This window comes from Zingiber officinale, chromosome 8B (genome assembly GCF_018446385.1).
Source record: "Zingiber officinale cultivar Zhangliang chromosome 8B, Zo_v1.1, whole genome shotgun sequence".
Taxonomy (NCBI): domain Eukaryota; kingdom Viridiplantae; phylum Streptophyta; class Magnoliopsida; order Zingiberales; family Zingiberaceae; genus Zingiber; species Zingiber officinale.
This window is the reverse complement of record NC_056001.1, coordinates 102201758-102220415: the sequence shown is the minus strand read 5'-3', so window position 1 is coordinate 102220415 and position 18658 is coordinate 102201758. Positions and strand designations below refer to the sequence as shown.

Sequence of the window (18658 nt, the reverse complement as noted above, 5' to 3'; positions counted from 1 at the left end):
ACTTGTGCAGCATAACAAACACCGATAACATCTCAAGAGATGTCAGTCGAGAAGAATTAAAGTTTCTAAAGGTATATCATATATTTTCTTAGCAAATTAAATCTGTCCTGTAACAGTTGACATTTCCCTCCTTTGAGTACATTTGTACATACAAAAGAATAAATCTGCCAATACTCTAGAAATTAATGTTTTGCACAAAAAACACAACTCCCAATATTCTGAAGCTTTGATACTGAACATTCGCAAGAAAAAAAGGTCATGGTTAACTCTCATGGCAGCAGGAAAGATCTGATCCAACTAACTGCAAGAATGTCGCTAGAAAAACAGGTGTATAGACGAATGATGTATCACTTGAAATAAGCCACTAATCAAGAGCAGCTTTGTTCTTCTTTGCAGTTGTAGGCTTTGGCAAGGCATCAAACAGTGGCCACGCAAGGACTTCTGGTTTCAAAGTCCATTTGCTAGTTGGCCATACAAAAGAGCTACTCTCTGAGTTCTGCAAGTCCGATGTGCTAGATGATTTCCTAACTGAAATTAATCCGTTAACGATGGAGGATTCTCCATCAGGAACAGCATTCGAGTGGCTCATGTCAGTATCAGTGCGGCTACCCAATTTTGGTCTCATTGCCAGACTTTTTCCTTTCCTTCCTTGGAACCCACTACTGTTGTCCTCCAACAATAAGTCAGGAGAGCACAATGATGGGATTGAATCATTCTTTTGACGCCTCCGGATAGATTTCTCAATCTCATTGTTTTCTGTAGCTTCTATAACAGCTTTACTGCCAGTAGTTTCACCTACTTCCATTGGAATTTCATTAACCAAACTTCTAGTCTTCCGGTGCCTACTTGGAATTGGGTCTGAAAGAGGAGGCTTAGTCAGCACCAAGTCATCAGCCAAGCAGTTTCTTCTATATGCTGCCAGATCTCTGCCTTCAACAACTGGACTCTTCTTAGGTGGAGTGGCGAGACCATAGTATGCCTGTAAGCTGCTCATTGCTGGGGAGACTGCACTTGGAGTTTTGTGCTGGATCGAATAGAATAAATCCAACACATCATTACTAGGGTGACGAGGTGGTGTTTGTACTCTGGTTGTTGTTCTAGCATGTTAAGAAAACAATGTAACAATTAATGTTAATCTCAAATTTGAACTTTATACATGCAACAAACACATAATTGTTTGGAAACAAGAGGAAAGGTTACAACCAAATCAAGGTTTCACTAGATTCGTTTTCCATCCAATTAAATGCCAATATTATTAGTTATAAAATACCTATTAGGAAGGTGGTTACTAGTTTACTAGAATGCTTTCACCTCAAATAGTGCACTTCTCATACTCTCTTTGAGTACTTAGCCTAGTTCCTCTGTTTATAATACAGGTGACCCAGTAGTTCATAATGCACATTTTCCATTGACCTTCAAAAAACTATGCAGGTGATCAGTTTTATAAGTTGAGTCAGAATATTATCAAAGAATCCTAGATAATAACCCTTATTAACCAACATCCGATTATCAAAGCATATCACCCAGACCTACAAAAACTTATATCACACAACGTTCAACGATTGGAGAAATAAGTATTGCAAAAAAGGAAACTTCTGGTGCAATCATCGAATCATGCTGCAAAACTTTTGGTTCTCATGAAAATGTACACCTAAATATGCGAAAAGTACCCATTAGCAACCGAAGCATTTGAGAGACAAGGTGCTGGGGGATGCCTTCCAGGCAGAGGAATCTGCAATGTCTTATGAGCAAACATCTCTATATCTGTCATCAACCCATTTAATCTCTTTATGTCTGATATCTAAATGGGAAAAACAGGTTATGTGCATTAGTAACTTAGTCAACAAATATGTTACCAGCATGCAATATTAAAGGAAAGAAACAATTGATTATATAACTTCAAACATCTATCAATTTCAGTCAAGGCCTTACGATATTATATGAATGTTAAAAAAAAAAGGTAGTCTGGTGTACAAAACTCCCGCCAATGAGGGTCCGAGGGAAATGTCGCATCACATTGAGTCTATTGAACGTAGCCTCACCCTACATTGCAAGAGGTTGTTTCTAAGACTCAAACTGTGACCACAAGGTCAAGGCTCCCCTTCTTTACATTATTTAAATGATGCTAATAAAAAATGGGAAATATATAAAACCTGTCATCTAATGCCCGAATAGGATGAAGTAAATCTTGGATCTAAAGCAAACCGTCAAAAGTCCAAACTTTTTCCTAACTAGCACACTGTGTTCAAAATCACACTAACCCTCAACAAAACCCTGAATCAAACAACATGCACGAATGAAGAGCTTAACATATACAAACCGTGAAGAAAGAAATACAAAATCCAGATGCCAATTACCTCGACGCCATACATTATGGCTAGACCAGCAAGAGTATCCATTCTTGATACGCAATGCTCGATATAGTTAACTTTAGAAGAGGAATCAGGCGAAGACGACACGAATGAGGATGTGGCGATCGTATCAACCGTATCGACGACGACGAACGCGCCGTTAGACAACGGTTGAGCGCTACCACGGGGAGGCCCAGCCTTCATCTCAGAAGTCCTAGATCACCCACCCACGCCTGAGCCCCAAAAGGAGCGCAAGCAAGATCCAGTCGTCTCCCACAAAAAAAAAGGAGCTTTACTCCTCTCCTAAGCGCTAACGTTTCTCGCTTCTCTCCTGATCATTTAAATCGACACAAAAGGAATCCCATAGCTCGTCTGCAAAACCGACTCAGCACAGAACTAAGATCCGTAATCTTGACGCCGGAAAACCCTAGATCAGCAGATCTGACGTCCCGGAACTCAACTTCCGCAGAGAATCTGAACGAAATACGACCGCCAGCGGTGGAATCGAAGGCTAGAAGGAGGGAAGCGGAGCGGAAGCACCGAATCGCCTGACCTGGCGAGAAGACGACGGGAGGAGCGGAAGAACAAGAAGGAAGGAAGGAAGTAAGGAGACGGTGTCGGCTAAACCGAGTGGCGAAGACGGTGCTTTGAACAGCAGCGGAACCACACCAAACCAATAAACGTGATTTGTAGGACGTCATTATCGCGTTGGACACTGAAATTAGAATAAGACGACGGAGAAGATTTTTATTTTATTTTTTAATTTGTTATTTTAGAGGAAGAAGTTAGATTTGACATTAATTTTTTATTATTAAATTTATTTTAAAAAAATATTTTACAATAGACTGATCTGATCATTCCAAAAACTAAAGAATAAAATGGATATGCGAGGGCACTCGCATTGTAATTACACTTTAGCTCATTCTGAACAAAGAAGTTGATTTTAAAACCAACTTACTTGGTATAAATTTGCACAAAATTCAAATTTAAAATTAAATTATGAGACATTATTAACAATTTAACATGTGCACAGCATAAAATCTTGGCATCTTGAGACTCGTTGCCTAATCTTCTCTCAAGAAACAAAATTATAGTTGTGCAACCAAGGATCAATTGGAGAAAAGAGTGGAGATTAAAACTATTCAATACTTGTGTTTTAACCCAAGGAGTGAAAGGGCAATGGCTTTGTGAGAATAATATAGTGAATGAAAAGCGCAGATTACTGGATAATCCAGGGCAATTGCTTTGTACAAGTGATGATAATTTTTTCTTTACCTTTGTCTTTTTTTGCAACGGGAAGGATTATAATAAGATTCAACTATTCAAGATCAATACAACTACCAATGCTCACAAGCAAACTGAATACAGAGTTCAAAGTGCACAGTATGTACACGAATGCCATAAGAATGCAAAGCTAGCTTGCGTAGAGATTGATGACAAGTTCATCTTGGGAAACAAAAAAATAATAAAACCACCAGCTGTGAGATTACTAATGGAATCTGCAAGAGAAGTTATGAAGAAAGAAGGTGAATCAATTAGGATGCAAGCATACTAAGTTTGACAGTATCAATTCCTTTTGACATTGTACGTTACCTATGTGGCCTTAGAAGGTGATTTTTGTGTGGGCAATGTACCGAAGATAATGTCCCATAGTGAAGAAGTTATTCCAAAGCCCTTGTTTTGAATCCTGAAGTGATGATTCAGATGATACCGCTGCAATGAAAAAGGAAAACATTTACCAACAAAAATCGTGATTGAATTGGCAAAAGAAAAGGTCAAGGGTTCCCTAGAAACAAATGTGAGCATTCTAACCTTCAAGTGTTTACCAGGCTCGACGGTAGGTTGTCCATGATGCAGGTAGTAGTGAGTGCAGTCATACATAACATAACCCAATAGCCCACCTCCGAATAAGGCAGGAGATATTGTCGGAATGGAGATTAATTTAGCAAGATTCCAGAACTAGAAAAAAAAAATGAAAATAACTTTGAGTCTGCAATGTCATGGTGAAGCCTGTTTAGCAAATTCAATTTCCATGGCGAAACGAAATTTAAAAAGAAAATCAAACAATGGATTCTAGACAATTTAAATTAAGAAAATTAAATAACCACCATGACTTATATTAAAGAAAACATACTTTATGCATACAACAATAACTAAGTAAACTTACTGGTATACATAAAATAGCAGTAGCAGCAGGGGGAAATACTAGCCGCAGCCCATCCATTGGATGTTTGTGGTGGCAACCATGCATAAGATAATGCAGAGTGTTTCCCCTAAATCACAGTTGCAAAAGTTTCATTAATCTTGATTGAGTTACATATCTCTTTAATTGCTCTGAAAATGGTCGTTCTCACGCAATGCTTTTTACCTACCTATAGCTTTTAGTTTTAATGTGGAAAAGGAACCGATGCAAAGTGTACTCAATCAAGGTCCATAGAAGTATTCCAGTCGCTACCACCAAAGCTAACTGAGGGAGTGTTATTCCCCTTTCTATAGACATGGCTAAACACCAACAAACAACTGGCAGCCATATCACTGGAACCGCCCACCATACTGTTCGTGTTAAGAACTGATTAAAGAAAAGCAGATAATCAGAATATATCACTAAATTTTTCGATGCGTAAAACATATGGATGGTGTATTACCTCCAAAATTTCATTTTGAAAAAAACGTGGGCCTTCCTTACTGACTATAGGTTGGTGAACCCATTCTTCATAAGCTTCTCCTAGATGACCAACCTTACAATGTTTGTAACAGTTTAATCAGTGCCAACTTACTAGGCTAACTGCAAAATATGAAGTACCACAGTATAGATAAAGGCATTATTCAGAAAATATTGCATCCTGATGCTATACTCATATGTGAAGAGAAAGAGGAGAATTTACCAAGACTCAGGCTTTGTGGTATCCAACAATAAGTCATAATCCATCAATTTGCTAGTCGCTGACATAATCTACCCTAGCTACCACAAAACTAAAAAACAAAAAAAAAAGGAAGATTTAAAGAATTGCACCTGAAAAACAAGAGGCTTATTCAAATCAACTGTGAACTCCTGTGCAACCATTTTGGTCCTTTAGAATACACAAAGAAACTGCAATATAGAAATAGTAGCATAAGAATAATAAGGCATTCAGTTAAGACGTAATCTAGCCGCATATTAAAAAAGTGAATGACAGAATGACATAACAAGACCGACAACTAATATCAAATTTATACTAATTACTAAAGCTAAAACCTGTTCAAGCATCTTAGTAAACCAAGGTTTTGTGCTGCAATTCCAGTCGCAGATCCTCGAATCTAACTTGATGAATATGATGCATCAAACACTCACAGCTAAGCAAATTTCTGCTTAGGAAAGCTAACCAGATGGACACTCATCACTGATGTTGTTCTAGGCTTGGCATGTTCAACATTATACTTACGTGATAATCACACTCGATAGCAATTTCGATAGCAACAGCGCAACCGACATTTTTCACACGAAGTTTCTCATTTATGCAGCGAAAAATTTGAGACAGCCATAAAATGGAAAATACAGCAACAAAGGGAGCGGAATCGCACCGGTGAGGAACGTAAATGAAAAGATTTTCAGAAAATCTAACCACATTATCAAAGCAAAGAAACAGATCTACTTTACGAAAGCAAACAATGTGGGCTAGAATCATGCCACTCGAACCAGATAAAAAAAAGAGTAGATCGCAACCAAAAGCAAGGAAGAGAAACGGAAAAAGAAAAAGAAAAGAGAGACAAATCCATTGTCGAGACCAAGTGATAAAATTTGGCCTCACAAAGAAGGGAAAAACAGCAGCCATGAATCCACACTACGTACCAAAACAGAGAAGGAGCAAAGTCGAAGCCCTAGAAATCGCCTGCCGAGCTCTCCTTCCTCCTGGCGTGGCCCAGCGAACAAGAGGAGGAGGGGATGAACGGGAACGACGAAAGGGGCGAACGCTGAGTAGTTATATGCATTTTAGTTTCTTTTTTTGGCGAGTCCGCGTCCGGAATTGAATCGACGCCGTCAATTGGAACGTAATGTTCGGAAGCCGCTTGAACCGGTCCATTTCTTTCTCTGCAAGAAGCCGTCCGTCGCCGTCAACGCCATCGTCACGGCAACGAATCGGATACGGTGGATTATTATTGAATGCTGCACATGCGAATGGTGTGACAGGCTGACACAAGGCCAAAGCGGCCCGGTTCAAAAACAACTAATTCAATAATCGTACAATTATTTTTAGGCAAAGTTTGAATTTTAAAGGACATCCTGAATTATATAAATCGGGATATCTCTTTTAAACAAATAAATTGTCCTACCAGCTATTTTATGCTTAAAATATTTATTATCAAACGTTATTAAAGTAACCATCGATGCCTATTACAACGTATAATAACTCTATATGTTACCTATTAACTACTTTAGCATATATATAAATTGAGCTATGTAGTTGCAATAACTATTTTAAAATAGTTTTGATTAATTTAAATTATATATATATATATATTCTATCAATCTTTAAAATTTAATAAAAAAATGAAACGATAATTCATAAATACTTGATATGATTCCATCGTAATGCTATAGTCTCTTACTTATCATCGGAATATCACGCAAACTCAACGGATGTCTTCCATAGGTTTGAGCCGGTAAAACCACATTTTTTCTCAATGGGGGAGAAGAAGCTAGAAGAAGAGAGCTAGGTTCAGTATGCCCTAATGAATATTATCTCTTCCCTTTTATACTTAGCCCAACCTGTGGGGACTATCTACCATAAAAGCTCATGTCTCATTAACAGCTCATCAATGTTAATGAACCGGATTATTGGATTTACACATTAAATTTACATCTATTTAATCCAAACTCTCTTTATATGCTTGGAGCATTAGATCACTTAATTGGGTTTAGTTACTTTAATGGCAATTAGTTCTGCGTGTGTTAATCAAGTGTAAGCTCAACCTTATGGAGATTAAGTCTACTCATGTGAACTCAATTGGATCTAGTCTCCATCCATGTAGACTTAATCCTACAATCTCCCACTTGGGCTATACTTGATTCCTTATATACCATGCACACCTAAGTTGTGCTAAATATGCCAAACTTTATGAGTTAAATACCCCTTTAATTAGTCTCGCCCATTAAATCAATTAGTATAAAACTAAAAAGTCATAGCTACTATAACTGTAACAAGACCCAACAGTAATTATAGTACTAATATCATTAACGACATAGATCAAATATGAATGTGTAGTATAAGAATGACACGAAATATGATCTACAAGTGTCTATTCTCAATAAGTCCTCTTTATGACCCAAACAGATCCAAACCATATTTACCAAAACTTAATGCTAAACTGTAATGGTAAAATCATGATTCAACTTTATGACTATAAATGGAGTCCACATTATATTTACAACAAACAAATACAAAACCACAACAGTAAATATGACATCCATATGTCAAAGAAAATCAAAATCATGCACACATATAAGAAAAATTGTAGTATATACAATGAGCCAAAAATATGTGTTCAAGAACATAGAGCATCATACAAAATATAGATTCCTACACAATGGGTACTTCATCAAAAAGAAGAACTCATATTCAGCACATACTGATAAAACACCTTGGATAGTAAACCCTTAGTGAGTGGATCCGCTAACATAGAATATGTTCTTATGTGCTCTATCATTATTTGACTATTTTAAACGTTTTCTTTAACCGTCAAAAACTTTATGTCGATGTGTTTAGACTTCGATGAACTGTGATTATTCTTGGAATAAAATTCTACAGCTTTGTTATCACAGTTGATCCTCAATAGCATATCAATGCCTCCAATAATCTATAATCCTGTGATAAGGTTCCACATCCATATTTCGTGGTTGGAAGTTTCATAGCAGGCTATGAACTCTACCTCCATGGTAGAAGTGGCTATTAGCGTCTATTTGACGCTTTTCCATTATATAGTCTCTTCTACCAACATGAAGATATAACCTGAAGTGGACCTCCTGCTATCTAAGCATCCAACAAAATCAGAGTTTGAGTATCCAACGATCTCCAGATGACCTGATCTGCGATATTTGAGCATGTAATTCTTCGTTCTTTATAAATACCGCATAATTTTTCTTCGGCTTTCCAATGCGTTGGTCCAGAGTTACTCAAATATCTGTCCAACATCCCCACAATATACGCAAGATCCGAACGCGTACATACTTGAGAATATATCAAACTCTCTACTGCTGATGCATAAGGGAATTGCTGCATTTCCTTCATCTCGGGTTCATGACGTGGGCATTGTTGCAAGCTAAGTTTATCACCCTTTGCCACCGGAGTGTCGCTAGGAGCAAAATTCTACATGTCATACCAAATGAGTACCTTTTCTATGTAGGCCTTTTATGATAATCCAAATGTATACCTTGAACAATCACAAACAATCTGTATGTTTTCTAGCATCATTTACAATGCTTCTAATCGGCCACACAGTGCCCCTTCTTTTGGACCGACACACCATGTGCATGATCAAGAAGTTTAATTTAATTTGTGAGCTTCCTTAAACATATATCCGTCATAAGAATTATTTTCCTTTAGGTCAATCACCCTTAGCATGGACATACATCCCTTTACATTAATACTCCTAGCCTCCCTAATATTTCTCGCTTTGGCGATAGTATAGGTTTGACTAAGTAGCAAGAGCGAAGAAGAATCTAGGAAGAAATTGCTGAAAAGTGAGTTAAATTCAGTTATCAATTGATTGATACCCTTTTAATCGATCAAGAATGGATGTGAATCAATTCACATGTGTGTCAATCAATTGATTAATCAATTGAAAACACATGAATTAATCCACTGATCAATCCAGAAGGCTTCTGTTCGCTTGTTCATCCACCCCAATCAATTAGTTTATTAATTTAATACCAATCGATTCGCCAATAGATTCAGAAACCTTCTGTGGGCAACCTAGTGAACTCTAATCAATTGACTGATTAATTAGTGAATCTCGATCGATTAGCTAATAGATCTAGAAGCTCTCTGTTGGCTTCTAATGATTTTCAATCAATTGGCTAATCGATTGGTAATCCCAATCAGTCGATCAATCTAGAAGTATTTTGTTTGATTCCTGCAACCTTCAATTGATTGATTGATCGATTAGTGATACCAATCAATAAATTGATCGATTCAGAAGCTTTCTGTTTGATTCTTATAACCTTCAATCGATTGACTGATCAATTAGTACTCTCAATCGATCAGCGGATCGATCCAGAAGCTTCCTATTGGATTCTTGTCGTGATCAAACAACCTGAATCGATTGATTCCTCATGCTGATCAATTGATAAATACCAATCAATCAGCAGATCGATTCCAACCCCTTTTGTTTGCAAACTTGAGCATCCCAATTGATCAAGCCTTATGCCAATCGATTGGTATGCACAAATCGATCAACCGATCGATTTGGGAAGCTCCTGTTCATAAATATGCAACACCCAATTGATTGGGAACCTTCCCAATCGATTGATATCAGAAAATGTCCATTTCTGAACGCGATTTTTGCCCTAAAATCACTCCATCAATCTCGTTCTTTGCAGAAAATGTGAAAAACTCAATTCATAGGTTAAATCCTAATCTATCCGAGCTACATTCAATGAATATACATCAATTTCACTCATCCATATGAAATCAAATATAAAAATTGATATATTTGTATCAAAACATTCATAGGTTAAATCCTAATCTATCTAAGCTACATTCAACGAATATACATTAATTTCACTTATCCATATGAAATCAAATATAAAAATTGATATATTTGTATCAAAACATTGAAAAATAATCCTTACGCCTTAAAAACTGATAATAAGTCAATCTTATGCTCTGATACCATTGTAAGATTTGCAATACATCATATATATACTAAAGGATGTATTTGCAATAGGATCTAGCATCTATCAATCTCTAAAGCTCAATAGAAAATGAGAAAATAGCTCATGAATAGCTGACATAATTCCATCGCAATACTATAACCTCTTACTTGTCACCGGAATATCCCGCGAACTCAATGGATGTCTTCCACAGGATTGAGCCAGCAAAACCACATTTCTTCTCAATGGGGGAGAAGAAGTTGGAAGAAGAGAGCTAGGTTCAGCATGCCCTAATGAACCTTATCTCTTTCCTTTTATACTTGACCCAACCTATGGGGAATATCTACCATAATAGCCCATGCCTCATTAACAACCAATCAATATTAATGAACTGGATTATTGAATCTACACATTAAATCCACATCCATTTAATCCAAACCTATTGGTGTAGTGTGGTCGATAAGAGGGGAGTGAATTGCCTAAAAAAATAAATCCCTTTCTCGATCCTTTGATTAGATTATACTAGCACAATAATAATAATGAATTAATTTAACAACTAAATAAAAGAAAGTAAGAGGGAAATTCTATTTATTTGATTACAACCTAAGTGATTGGTAATCTAAGGCGTTGAAGAAAGCTCCACTAGAATTCTCCTTTGTTGTAGGCGGAGAAGTTTCTTACAGAAGTTGATAGATCAAAAGAAAGACTTGGAAAGTGTACAATACTTGTTGTTCAGGTTATTGAATATTTTCTAGGTCCAGGGGTCTTTTTATAGCCCCTGGAAAAAGTTATCCGCAGCTTGAAGGCGCCTCCAAAGAGGTCCAAGGCACCTTCCATCAGATAGAGTTTATCCGCCGAGGATAAAACTTTATCCTCTACTAACAGCTAGTGAAGGCATCTTCAAAGGCTGGAAGGCGCATTCGTACTGTTCATCGAAGGTGCTTTCCAGCCATAGAAGGCGCCTTCCAAGTGGCAGATCAGCTCTTTAGTAGCTGATCTCTTAACTTGAGTGATTCTCCGACTAACCGAAGTTGAGTTCATCCAAACACAACTCCGACCTTCTCCTCAAGCAGGTTTCCTCCTCGGATTCTTGTCCCTCAAACGCCGCACAAGTCTTTCTCGACTACCGATGTACTCTTCGGTAGCATCTCGTCTTTCGAATGCACTGAGCCTGTCGGCTCCTTTCCCGTGTCATCCTTCTCGCTAGTTGTGACTTCTGCTTGACTTCTTGTATTCCTAAACTTCTGCGCACTTAGACACAAGGATTAAATACAATAGGACCTAACTTGACTTGGTTGACCACATCAAAACTATCACGGGGTACTTACAATCTCTCCCTTTTTGATGTGCATCAACCTAAGTTAAAGTTAGGGTTAAACAAAAAATAATAACATGATAAATGAATTTAAACAAGTTAATAAAATTGTATAATGAGTACAAGGATTAAAAATTATCCTAACTCCCCCTTATTCCCTCTTAACTTTACCTATTTCTCCCCCTTTAATCACATCAAAAAAATGGGAAAGATATGAAAACAAAATTGAGAAATTTTCTTGGGGTCATGAAAAGAATATCATGATTTAACACAGTAAAATTAAATATTCCAAAAATAAATCTAAAAGGTTTTTTTAACTTTCAAAATATGATTTTTTTTAATAATTTTGTAGGAAATAAATCAACAAAAAAAATAAAAAAAAAACTTTTTATAGATCATATTTTCATTTTTGCATAGAAAAATTTTAGTAAAAAAGTACTATCGGAAGATTAACAAAATAAATGATTTTATAAAGATGACTAAATTCAATAAATTAAAGCATAGATAAGATTTTGAGTAAAGAATATATAATTAGAAAAGAAGAAAAAGAATACTCAAAACTTACTTTATCCAAAATTAATCTAAAAAGGATTTTAGAACCCAATTTAGGTTCCTTTCAATTGGATCCACTAAAAATTTTAGTGGGACATAATTTCTAGGGATTTTCCTGATCTGTCCCTAGTGATTCATAATGTATCAGTTAATTCTACCATACTTTCTAAACTTTAATTTTTAAAAGTAGTTAGAGCATGCATGGCTATCTTTCAATGTTTCTATTTGTGTTTTCAATTTTTCATTATCTAATTTTAAATTATCAAACAATTCTAGTGGGCATGCATTAGCTAACTATCTTTTCAAATCAATATTTTTTTTTCTAATTTACACATATTTTTAGAAATTATTTTGATAAACTCATAAGATTGTTGAGAAGATAAAGCACGTACCTCACTTACCTCATGCTTTGATTTTCCATCTTCATCACAACTTTCTTCTGAGAATCCTCTCCCTTCATCGATGCTCATTTCTAAGTTGTTTTCATCTTCTCCTTGGTGATCCGTCAATAGAGCTAGTCCGGCGTATTCTTCAATTTCAGACTCCAATGATGTCTCGTCCCATGTTGCTTTTAAGTTTTCGTGCCTCGATTTTATTAGTTCTTTCTTCTTCTCCTTTGTCTTTAGCTTTGGGCAATCATCCTTGATGTGTCATTCTTCGTTGCAATTATAGCATCAGACCTTCCTTTTGTTTCAAAAGTTCTTTTTCATCTATGACTTAAATTTATTAGATTTAATAAGCTTATTAAATGTTCTTACCAATAACGTCGCTTTATCTTCATCGATTGATACTTCAGAGTCTTGATCATCTATTCTTGCCTTTAAGGCAATGTTCTGACTAGGCTCCTTTTTCAATTTTGCATATCTAGATTCATGAAGTTTAAAGTAAAAAAAATAAACTCTCTAAAGTACTTACTTCTAGATCTTTTGAAATATAATAAGAGTCTATTATAGACGTTCAGTCTTGTGTCCTATTAAGGCATTTAAGGCATATCTTAACGAATCTCGATTTGTTACCTATTCTCTGAGATTCATAAGTCTGGTTATTAACTCCTTCATCTTGACGTATAGTTGTGCTACTGACTCTCCTTCTTTTATCCGGAGGTTGGTTAGTTGGTTCTAGAGTAGATCTCGTTTTATGAGCTTGGCTTCGAACGTACCTTCGTGTAGTTCTATGAACTGCTCCCAAAGTTCCTTTGCTGATTCGTAGGCACTGATTCTGCTAACTTCTTGCGGAGGTAGCACGCTCAGCAGATGAAATTTGGCTCGTCCATTTGCTACGAAATCTGCTTGCTCCTTCTTGGTCCATTGATGTTCTTCTTTTTTATTTCCTGGTGGGTCTTTGGGAGCTACAAAACAATATTTAATAATTAAAAGTCTATTTTAAAGAATACCTCCATGTGTTTCTTCCATGTCGTGAATTCTCTGTTGAACTTTGGTGAATAGATGCTCGGTCCGACCATCATCTCAGTGTTTCAGTCGACGGTTAGTCCTTCTAAGGTGTTCTCGATCTGATACCACTTGTTGATGCAGCGGGGTCGGCAAGAGGGGGTGAATTACCTAAAAAAATAAACCTCTTTCTCGATCCTTTGATTAGATTAGACTAGCACAATAATAATAATAAATTAATTGAATAACTAAATAAAAGAAAGTAAGAGGATAATTCTATTTACTTGGTTACAACTTAGATGGTTGTTAATCCAAGTCATTAGAAAAAGCTCCACTAGAATTCTCCTTTGTTGTAGGTAGAGAAGTCTCTTACAAAAGTTGATAGCTCAAAAGAAAGACTAAGAAAGTGTACAATATTTGTTGTTCAAGTTGTTAAATATTTCCTAGGTTCAGGGGTCTTTTTATAGCCCCCAGAAAAAGTTATCCGCAGCTTAAAGGCGCCTCCAAAGAGGTCCAAGGCGCCTTCCATCGGATAGAGCATATCCGCCCAGGATAAAACTTTATCCTTGGCTAACTACTAGAGAAGGCACCTTCAAAGACTAGAAGGCGCCTTCGTATTGTTCGTTGAAGCCATCTTCCAGCCATGGAAGGCGCCTTCCAAGTGGTAGATCAGCTCTTTAGTAGTCGATGTCTTCACTTGGGTGATTCTCGGCTAACCGGAGTTGAACTCACCCGAATCCAACTCCGACCTTCTCCTCGAGCAGGCTTCCTCCCCAACTTAATCCTATAGAAACAACGTGTAATGTGTAGAACCTACATGGTCATTATTGTAGCAAAAAGTGATTATGCTCACCCCGGATGCCCCTCACAGCTCATCCCCCATACACCCATCGGGAATTGACCTCTTATCTATTGTCGCAAAGTTGTCACCCTCTAGCCAACTGGGTGTTGGTGCATTTAGCACCAATGGTCAAATCTAAGTTTTGATAAATGACAAGTGGATTAAAGTTAGATGTGTTGTTGATCTAACTTTGTTACCAAGTGCGCAGGATTGACTAACTTAACGGGTCAAGAGGACCAGACACCAGACAGAAAGTCCAGTCGGGATGTGTGATTCCCGATTGGCAAAGTCTAGATGTGAGATTCTGGTAGGAGGTCGAGATGTGCAATTTTCGATGGATTGAAGTCCGAATGTGCGATTCCGGCAAGAGATCAGGATGTACTATTCCCGATTGGTAAGTTTGGATGTGTGATTTCAACAAGAAGACCTGATGGGTTAGACTAATGTCAAGGAGGTAAGTTGACACTTGGTATGTGAAGGTAAGTCACTGGAGGAGAGTGACTTAGTGAGGACGCATCCTGGTTGAGGGGATAGTAGACATCGGTCCAATTTAGGTCCATTTCGGAAACCTAAATTGAGATCTCGACTAGTTCCTGATCTTAGAATAATAGCAATTAATTATCACTACTTATTTTATTGTGTCAACTTTGTTTTACAGGGTATATTTTATTTGTGTTGCACTAACACATTTTGCAAGGAAAAAGAGAACAAAATACCTCGAGTGAATAGTTATTGAGACTCCTTCCAAGTGACAAAAGGTGCCTTCAGTATAATAGAAGGCGCCTTTGGGAGCTTGGAATACGCTTTCAGTCGGATAAGGCAGAAGGCTTCATCAATGATAAGGAGTAGATTTGTCAAGATAAAAGTTTGTCTATGGAAGGTGCCTTTAGTACTATAGAAGGTGTCTTCCATCCCTTATAAAATAGGCATTCGACCAAGACTTTCATATCATCTCTTATACAAGCATCTATATGTCTGTTTGGTGTTCTAACTACTTCGGCTTCCTAATACTGCTCTGTAACGACCCGGCCCTCTTGACCCATTTGGCGGCCCATTTGGCGACCTCTCATGTCGTCGACCGTCGGCCCTTATGTCGTCGGCCCATTTGACGACCTCTAATGTCGTCGACCGACGACCCTTGGCCGTGCCGTTACTCACTAGGACTTTCCACCCCTGGTCAGTGGATTTTTGCCTTCCCCAGGATTCGAACTCTAAACCTCCAGGCTTCATAAACTTGGTTACCAGTTTATAAACTCTAAACCTCTCCCAGATCATCTCACTTGGTTACCAGGATTCATAAACTCTAATACTTAAGCCTGGATGTTTAGAGTTCGAATCCTAGGGGAGGCAAAAATCCACTGTCAGGGGTGGAAAGTCCTAGTGAGTAACGGCACGGCCAAGGGTCGTCGGTCGACGACATGAGAGGTCGCCAAATGGGCCGACGACATAAGGGCCGACGGTCGACGACCCGAGGGTCACCAAATGGGCCAAGAGGGCCGGGTCGTTACATGCTCTCCTATGATGCTACTATACCCTATCACTACTGAGGAGTCGTCCAACACTAAGCTTGATCTGATCATCTATGAAGGTGTTGGGTAACAAACTTTAATATTGTATTTAAATTATTGCATAAAGGTAAGTGTAGCGTGTTACACTTTTCTGATTCTTCTTTTGTACTCGATCCCCTCTTCCGGTGGTTCCGGAAGAGGCTATTAGTGAATTACCCATCGATAGGTGCACGGGATCTTAGTCTTAGAGTAGGATTCGCCGAAGGCTCCAAACCAAGTAAAATTGCTTACGTTCTTGTACTTTCATATTTTCACTTTTTCCGCTGCGCGTACGTAATTTGTTTTTAAAAGCAAAAGAAAAATTTTGAAAATCACGTGATTCTGGTGGATCGGTACACACGTGAGAGGGGGGTGAATCACGTGATTTTCAAAAACTTGTTCTAACATTTTAAAAACACGAGCACACACAACGGAAAGTACTTACAAATTTGAAAATAACGAACACAAGAAAACACGGTTGGTTTACTTGGTTTAGAGCCTTCGATGACTCCTACTCCAAGACCCAGGTCCCATGGACCTATCGATGGGCAATCCACTAAAAACCTCTTCCGGTACCTCTATAAGAGGAAATCAAGTACAGAAAAATAGAACAAGTGCAACACACTGCACTTGTTCTTTTGTAGTAATTAAGTACAAGTAAATAATTCTGTTACCAACACTTTTGATGTGAATGAGCTCGTGTGTCGGTCTGTCGGTCGTGATCTAAAATCTTCGGAGCAGTAGTCGAGTGCAGCAGCTTCGCAGCAGAGTCGTAGCAAGAGCCCGGAGCAGTCGGAAAGCCTTTTGGATACGTAGAAGCTTGTATGAGTGTTGAATTTAAAGCTTTGGGCGAGCGTCCTTATAAAGGGCTTGGAGGGTGCCTTCCATAGCCATTGAAGGTGCCTCCAACCCAAGAAATCTGATTATGATCATCCCGGCTCTTATCCACGATGAAGTCCAAAGTTCATCCTGCGGAAGGCGCTTTCCAGGCCGTTGAAGGCGTGAACAGTGCGAAGGCGCCTTCCATCAGCATTGAAGGTGCTTTCGGGTACTGTTCATCCGAAGGCTTTTTTGTTCTTTTCTCCTACAAAAAGGTATCAGTCCCCAAAACTAAAACATCTATCCTGCAAAACAAAGTTAGCACGGTTATACTAATGAGTAGTAATTAGTTCCTATTCTCCTAGGACCAGGAACTAGTCAAGGTCTCAGATTAGGGATCCAAAATGGACCTAACCTAGACTGACGCCTACTGCCCCCTCAACCGAGACGCGTCCTCACTTAGTCACTCTCCTCCAGTGACTTAGTTTTACTTACTAGTTTGCCAGTTGTCCGATCCGCAGACCCAACTGGACTTCCTACCAGATATCCGGTCAGCCCGTCGACCTATCTGGACTTCTTGCCAGATATCCGGTCGGCCCGTTGACCTATCTGGACTTCTTACCAGATATTCGATCAGCCCGTTGACCTATTTGAACTTCGTACCAGATATCCGGTCAATCCGTTGACCTATTTGGTTAACTCCTATACACTTGGTAAAGTGGTTAGATCACAACAATACCTAACTTAACTTATTTTATCATTCATCAAAACTTTAGTAAGACCGTTAGTGCAAACTGCACCAACAATCTCCCCCTTTTTTGATGCAATGATAACCTGGGTTAAGTTAGGAAAAAAATATGCAAAGCAAGCATAAGAAATGATTAAGGGAAACAAGAATTGAGACAATTGTTTTTGTTCTCTTGATCATTTTTAGGGTTAGTTGTTTTACTTTTTCTTTATTTTCTAACTTAAACTCTAACCCTCCTCCTTTGACATTCATCAAAAAATATGAGTAGATAAATGAGTCAAGAAATGTGCTAAGTAAATCAGTTAATGAAAGTAATGGACGTTGGCAATATATAAAAAACTTTCAGGATTATGGGGGGAAGAGAGAAAGAATTTTCAACGTTTTGAAACACAAATTATTTGAAAAACTAGATTTGCAATACACAGTTTGTAAAATAGTTTAAAAGAATTTTCTAAGTAAAATAAGATTATTTTTTAACACGGTTTTAAAAGGTTTGTGAAATATTTAAAAAAAACTTTCCAAAGCATTTTGAAAAACATTTTGCAGAGTATGTTGCAAATTTTCAAGATGTATTTAAAAACCAGTGTTAAAACATTTTTCAAAGTTTTAAAGTTTGATACTAGGTTTTAAAAGTGAACATTTACTAAAGTTTAAAGTTTAAATAACTTTTAAGAAACTTTCAAGGTAATTTTCAAATATACTAACTTTTCAAAAAATAGCATTGATCATGTCCGAATGCTGAATCAACGGACGCTGGGCACATGGCGCTCCCCGGCTGCTGACGTGGATCTTCGGCTGGTTGCACGAACCTCCGGCGAACCTGCACAGAAGTCGGGCCGGGAAGAGGTTCCCGGCGGCGACCCTCCGACGCTCAAGTCAGGCAAGCAAGTAGTGAAAAAAGTGGCTCCAAAGGTATCGAACCCCTACCTCCGGCGAAGTATAAGGCTTCTTATATAGGGCTGGAAGAAACTCATGCACACCAATCGAGGTAAACACGTGTTCTTAGCCCATACCTCGGTATGTGTTTGTCAGAGAGCTTACCTGACACCATACTGCTACAGTCCAAGCACGCTCTCGATGGGACAGCAGAACACCTCGTCGCCAGATTAGGAGTATGGCCTAGTCATAGAACTTGACCGCTGTCATAAGATATAAATTGTCCTCTCCCTACCCCATGACGAGGTGCCCGTCCGGCCGGCACTCATCTTACTCCACACCCAAAACCAATCACACCCCGTCCGGCTCTTC

General features: G+C 38.1%; 2 protein-coding genes across 2 annotated transcripts; both read right to left on the bottom strand.

Moving 5' to 3' along the window:
- Positions 1-56: 56 nt before the first annotated feature.
- Positions 57-3011, bottom strand: LOC122016115. Its single transcript, XM_042573309.1, has 3 exons — positions 2358-3011; positions 1671-1801; positions 57-1097 (listed from the first exon to the last, which is right to left on the bottom strand). The coding sequence occupies exons 1-3, from the start codon at positions 2553-2555 to the stop codon at positions 365-367; spliced, it is 1062 nt and encodes a 353-aa protein (XP_042429243.1). The 5' UTR covers positions 2556-3011; the 3' UTR covers positions 57-364.
- A 659-nt stretch (positions 3012-3670) lies between these two features.
- On the bottom strand, positions 3671-6386 carry LOC122016116 (dihydroceramide fatty acyl 2-hydroxylase FAH1-like). The gene is made up of 8 exons (XM_042573310.1): positions 6181-6386; positions 5365-5442; positions 4997-5089; positions 4724-4920; positions 4519-4624; positions 4164-4310; positions 3945-4064; positions 3671-3850 (listed from the first exon to the last, which is right to left on the bottom strand). The coding sequence occupies exons 2-7, from the start codon at positions 5413-5415 to the stop codon at positions 3945-3947; spliced, it is 714 nt and encodes a 237-aa protein (XP_042429244.1). The 5' UTR covers positions 5416-5442; positions 6181-6386; the 3' UTR covers positions 3671-3850.
- Between the last annotated feature and the right edge of the window lie 12272 nt (positions 6387-18658).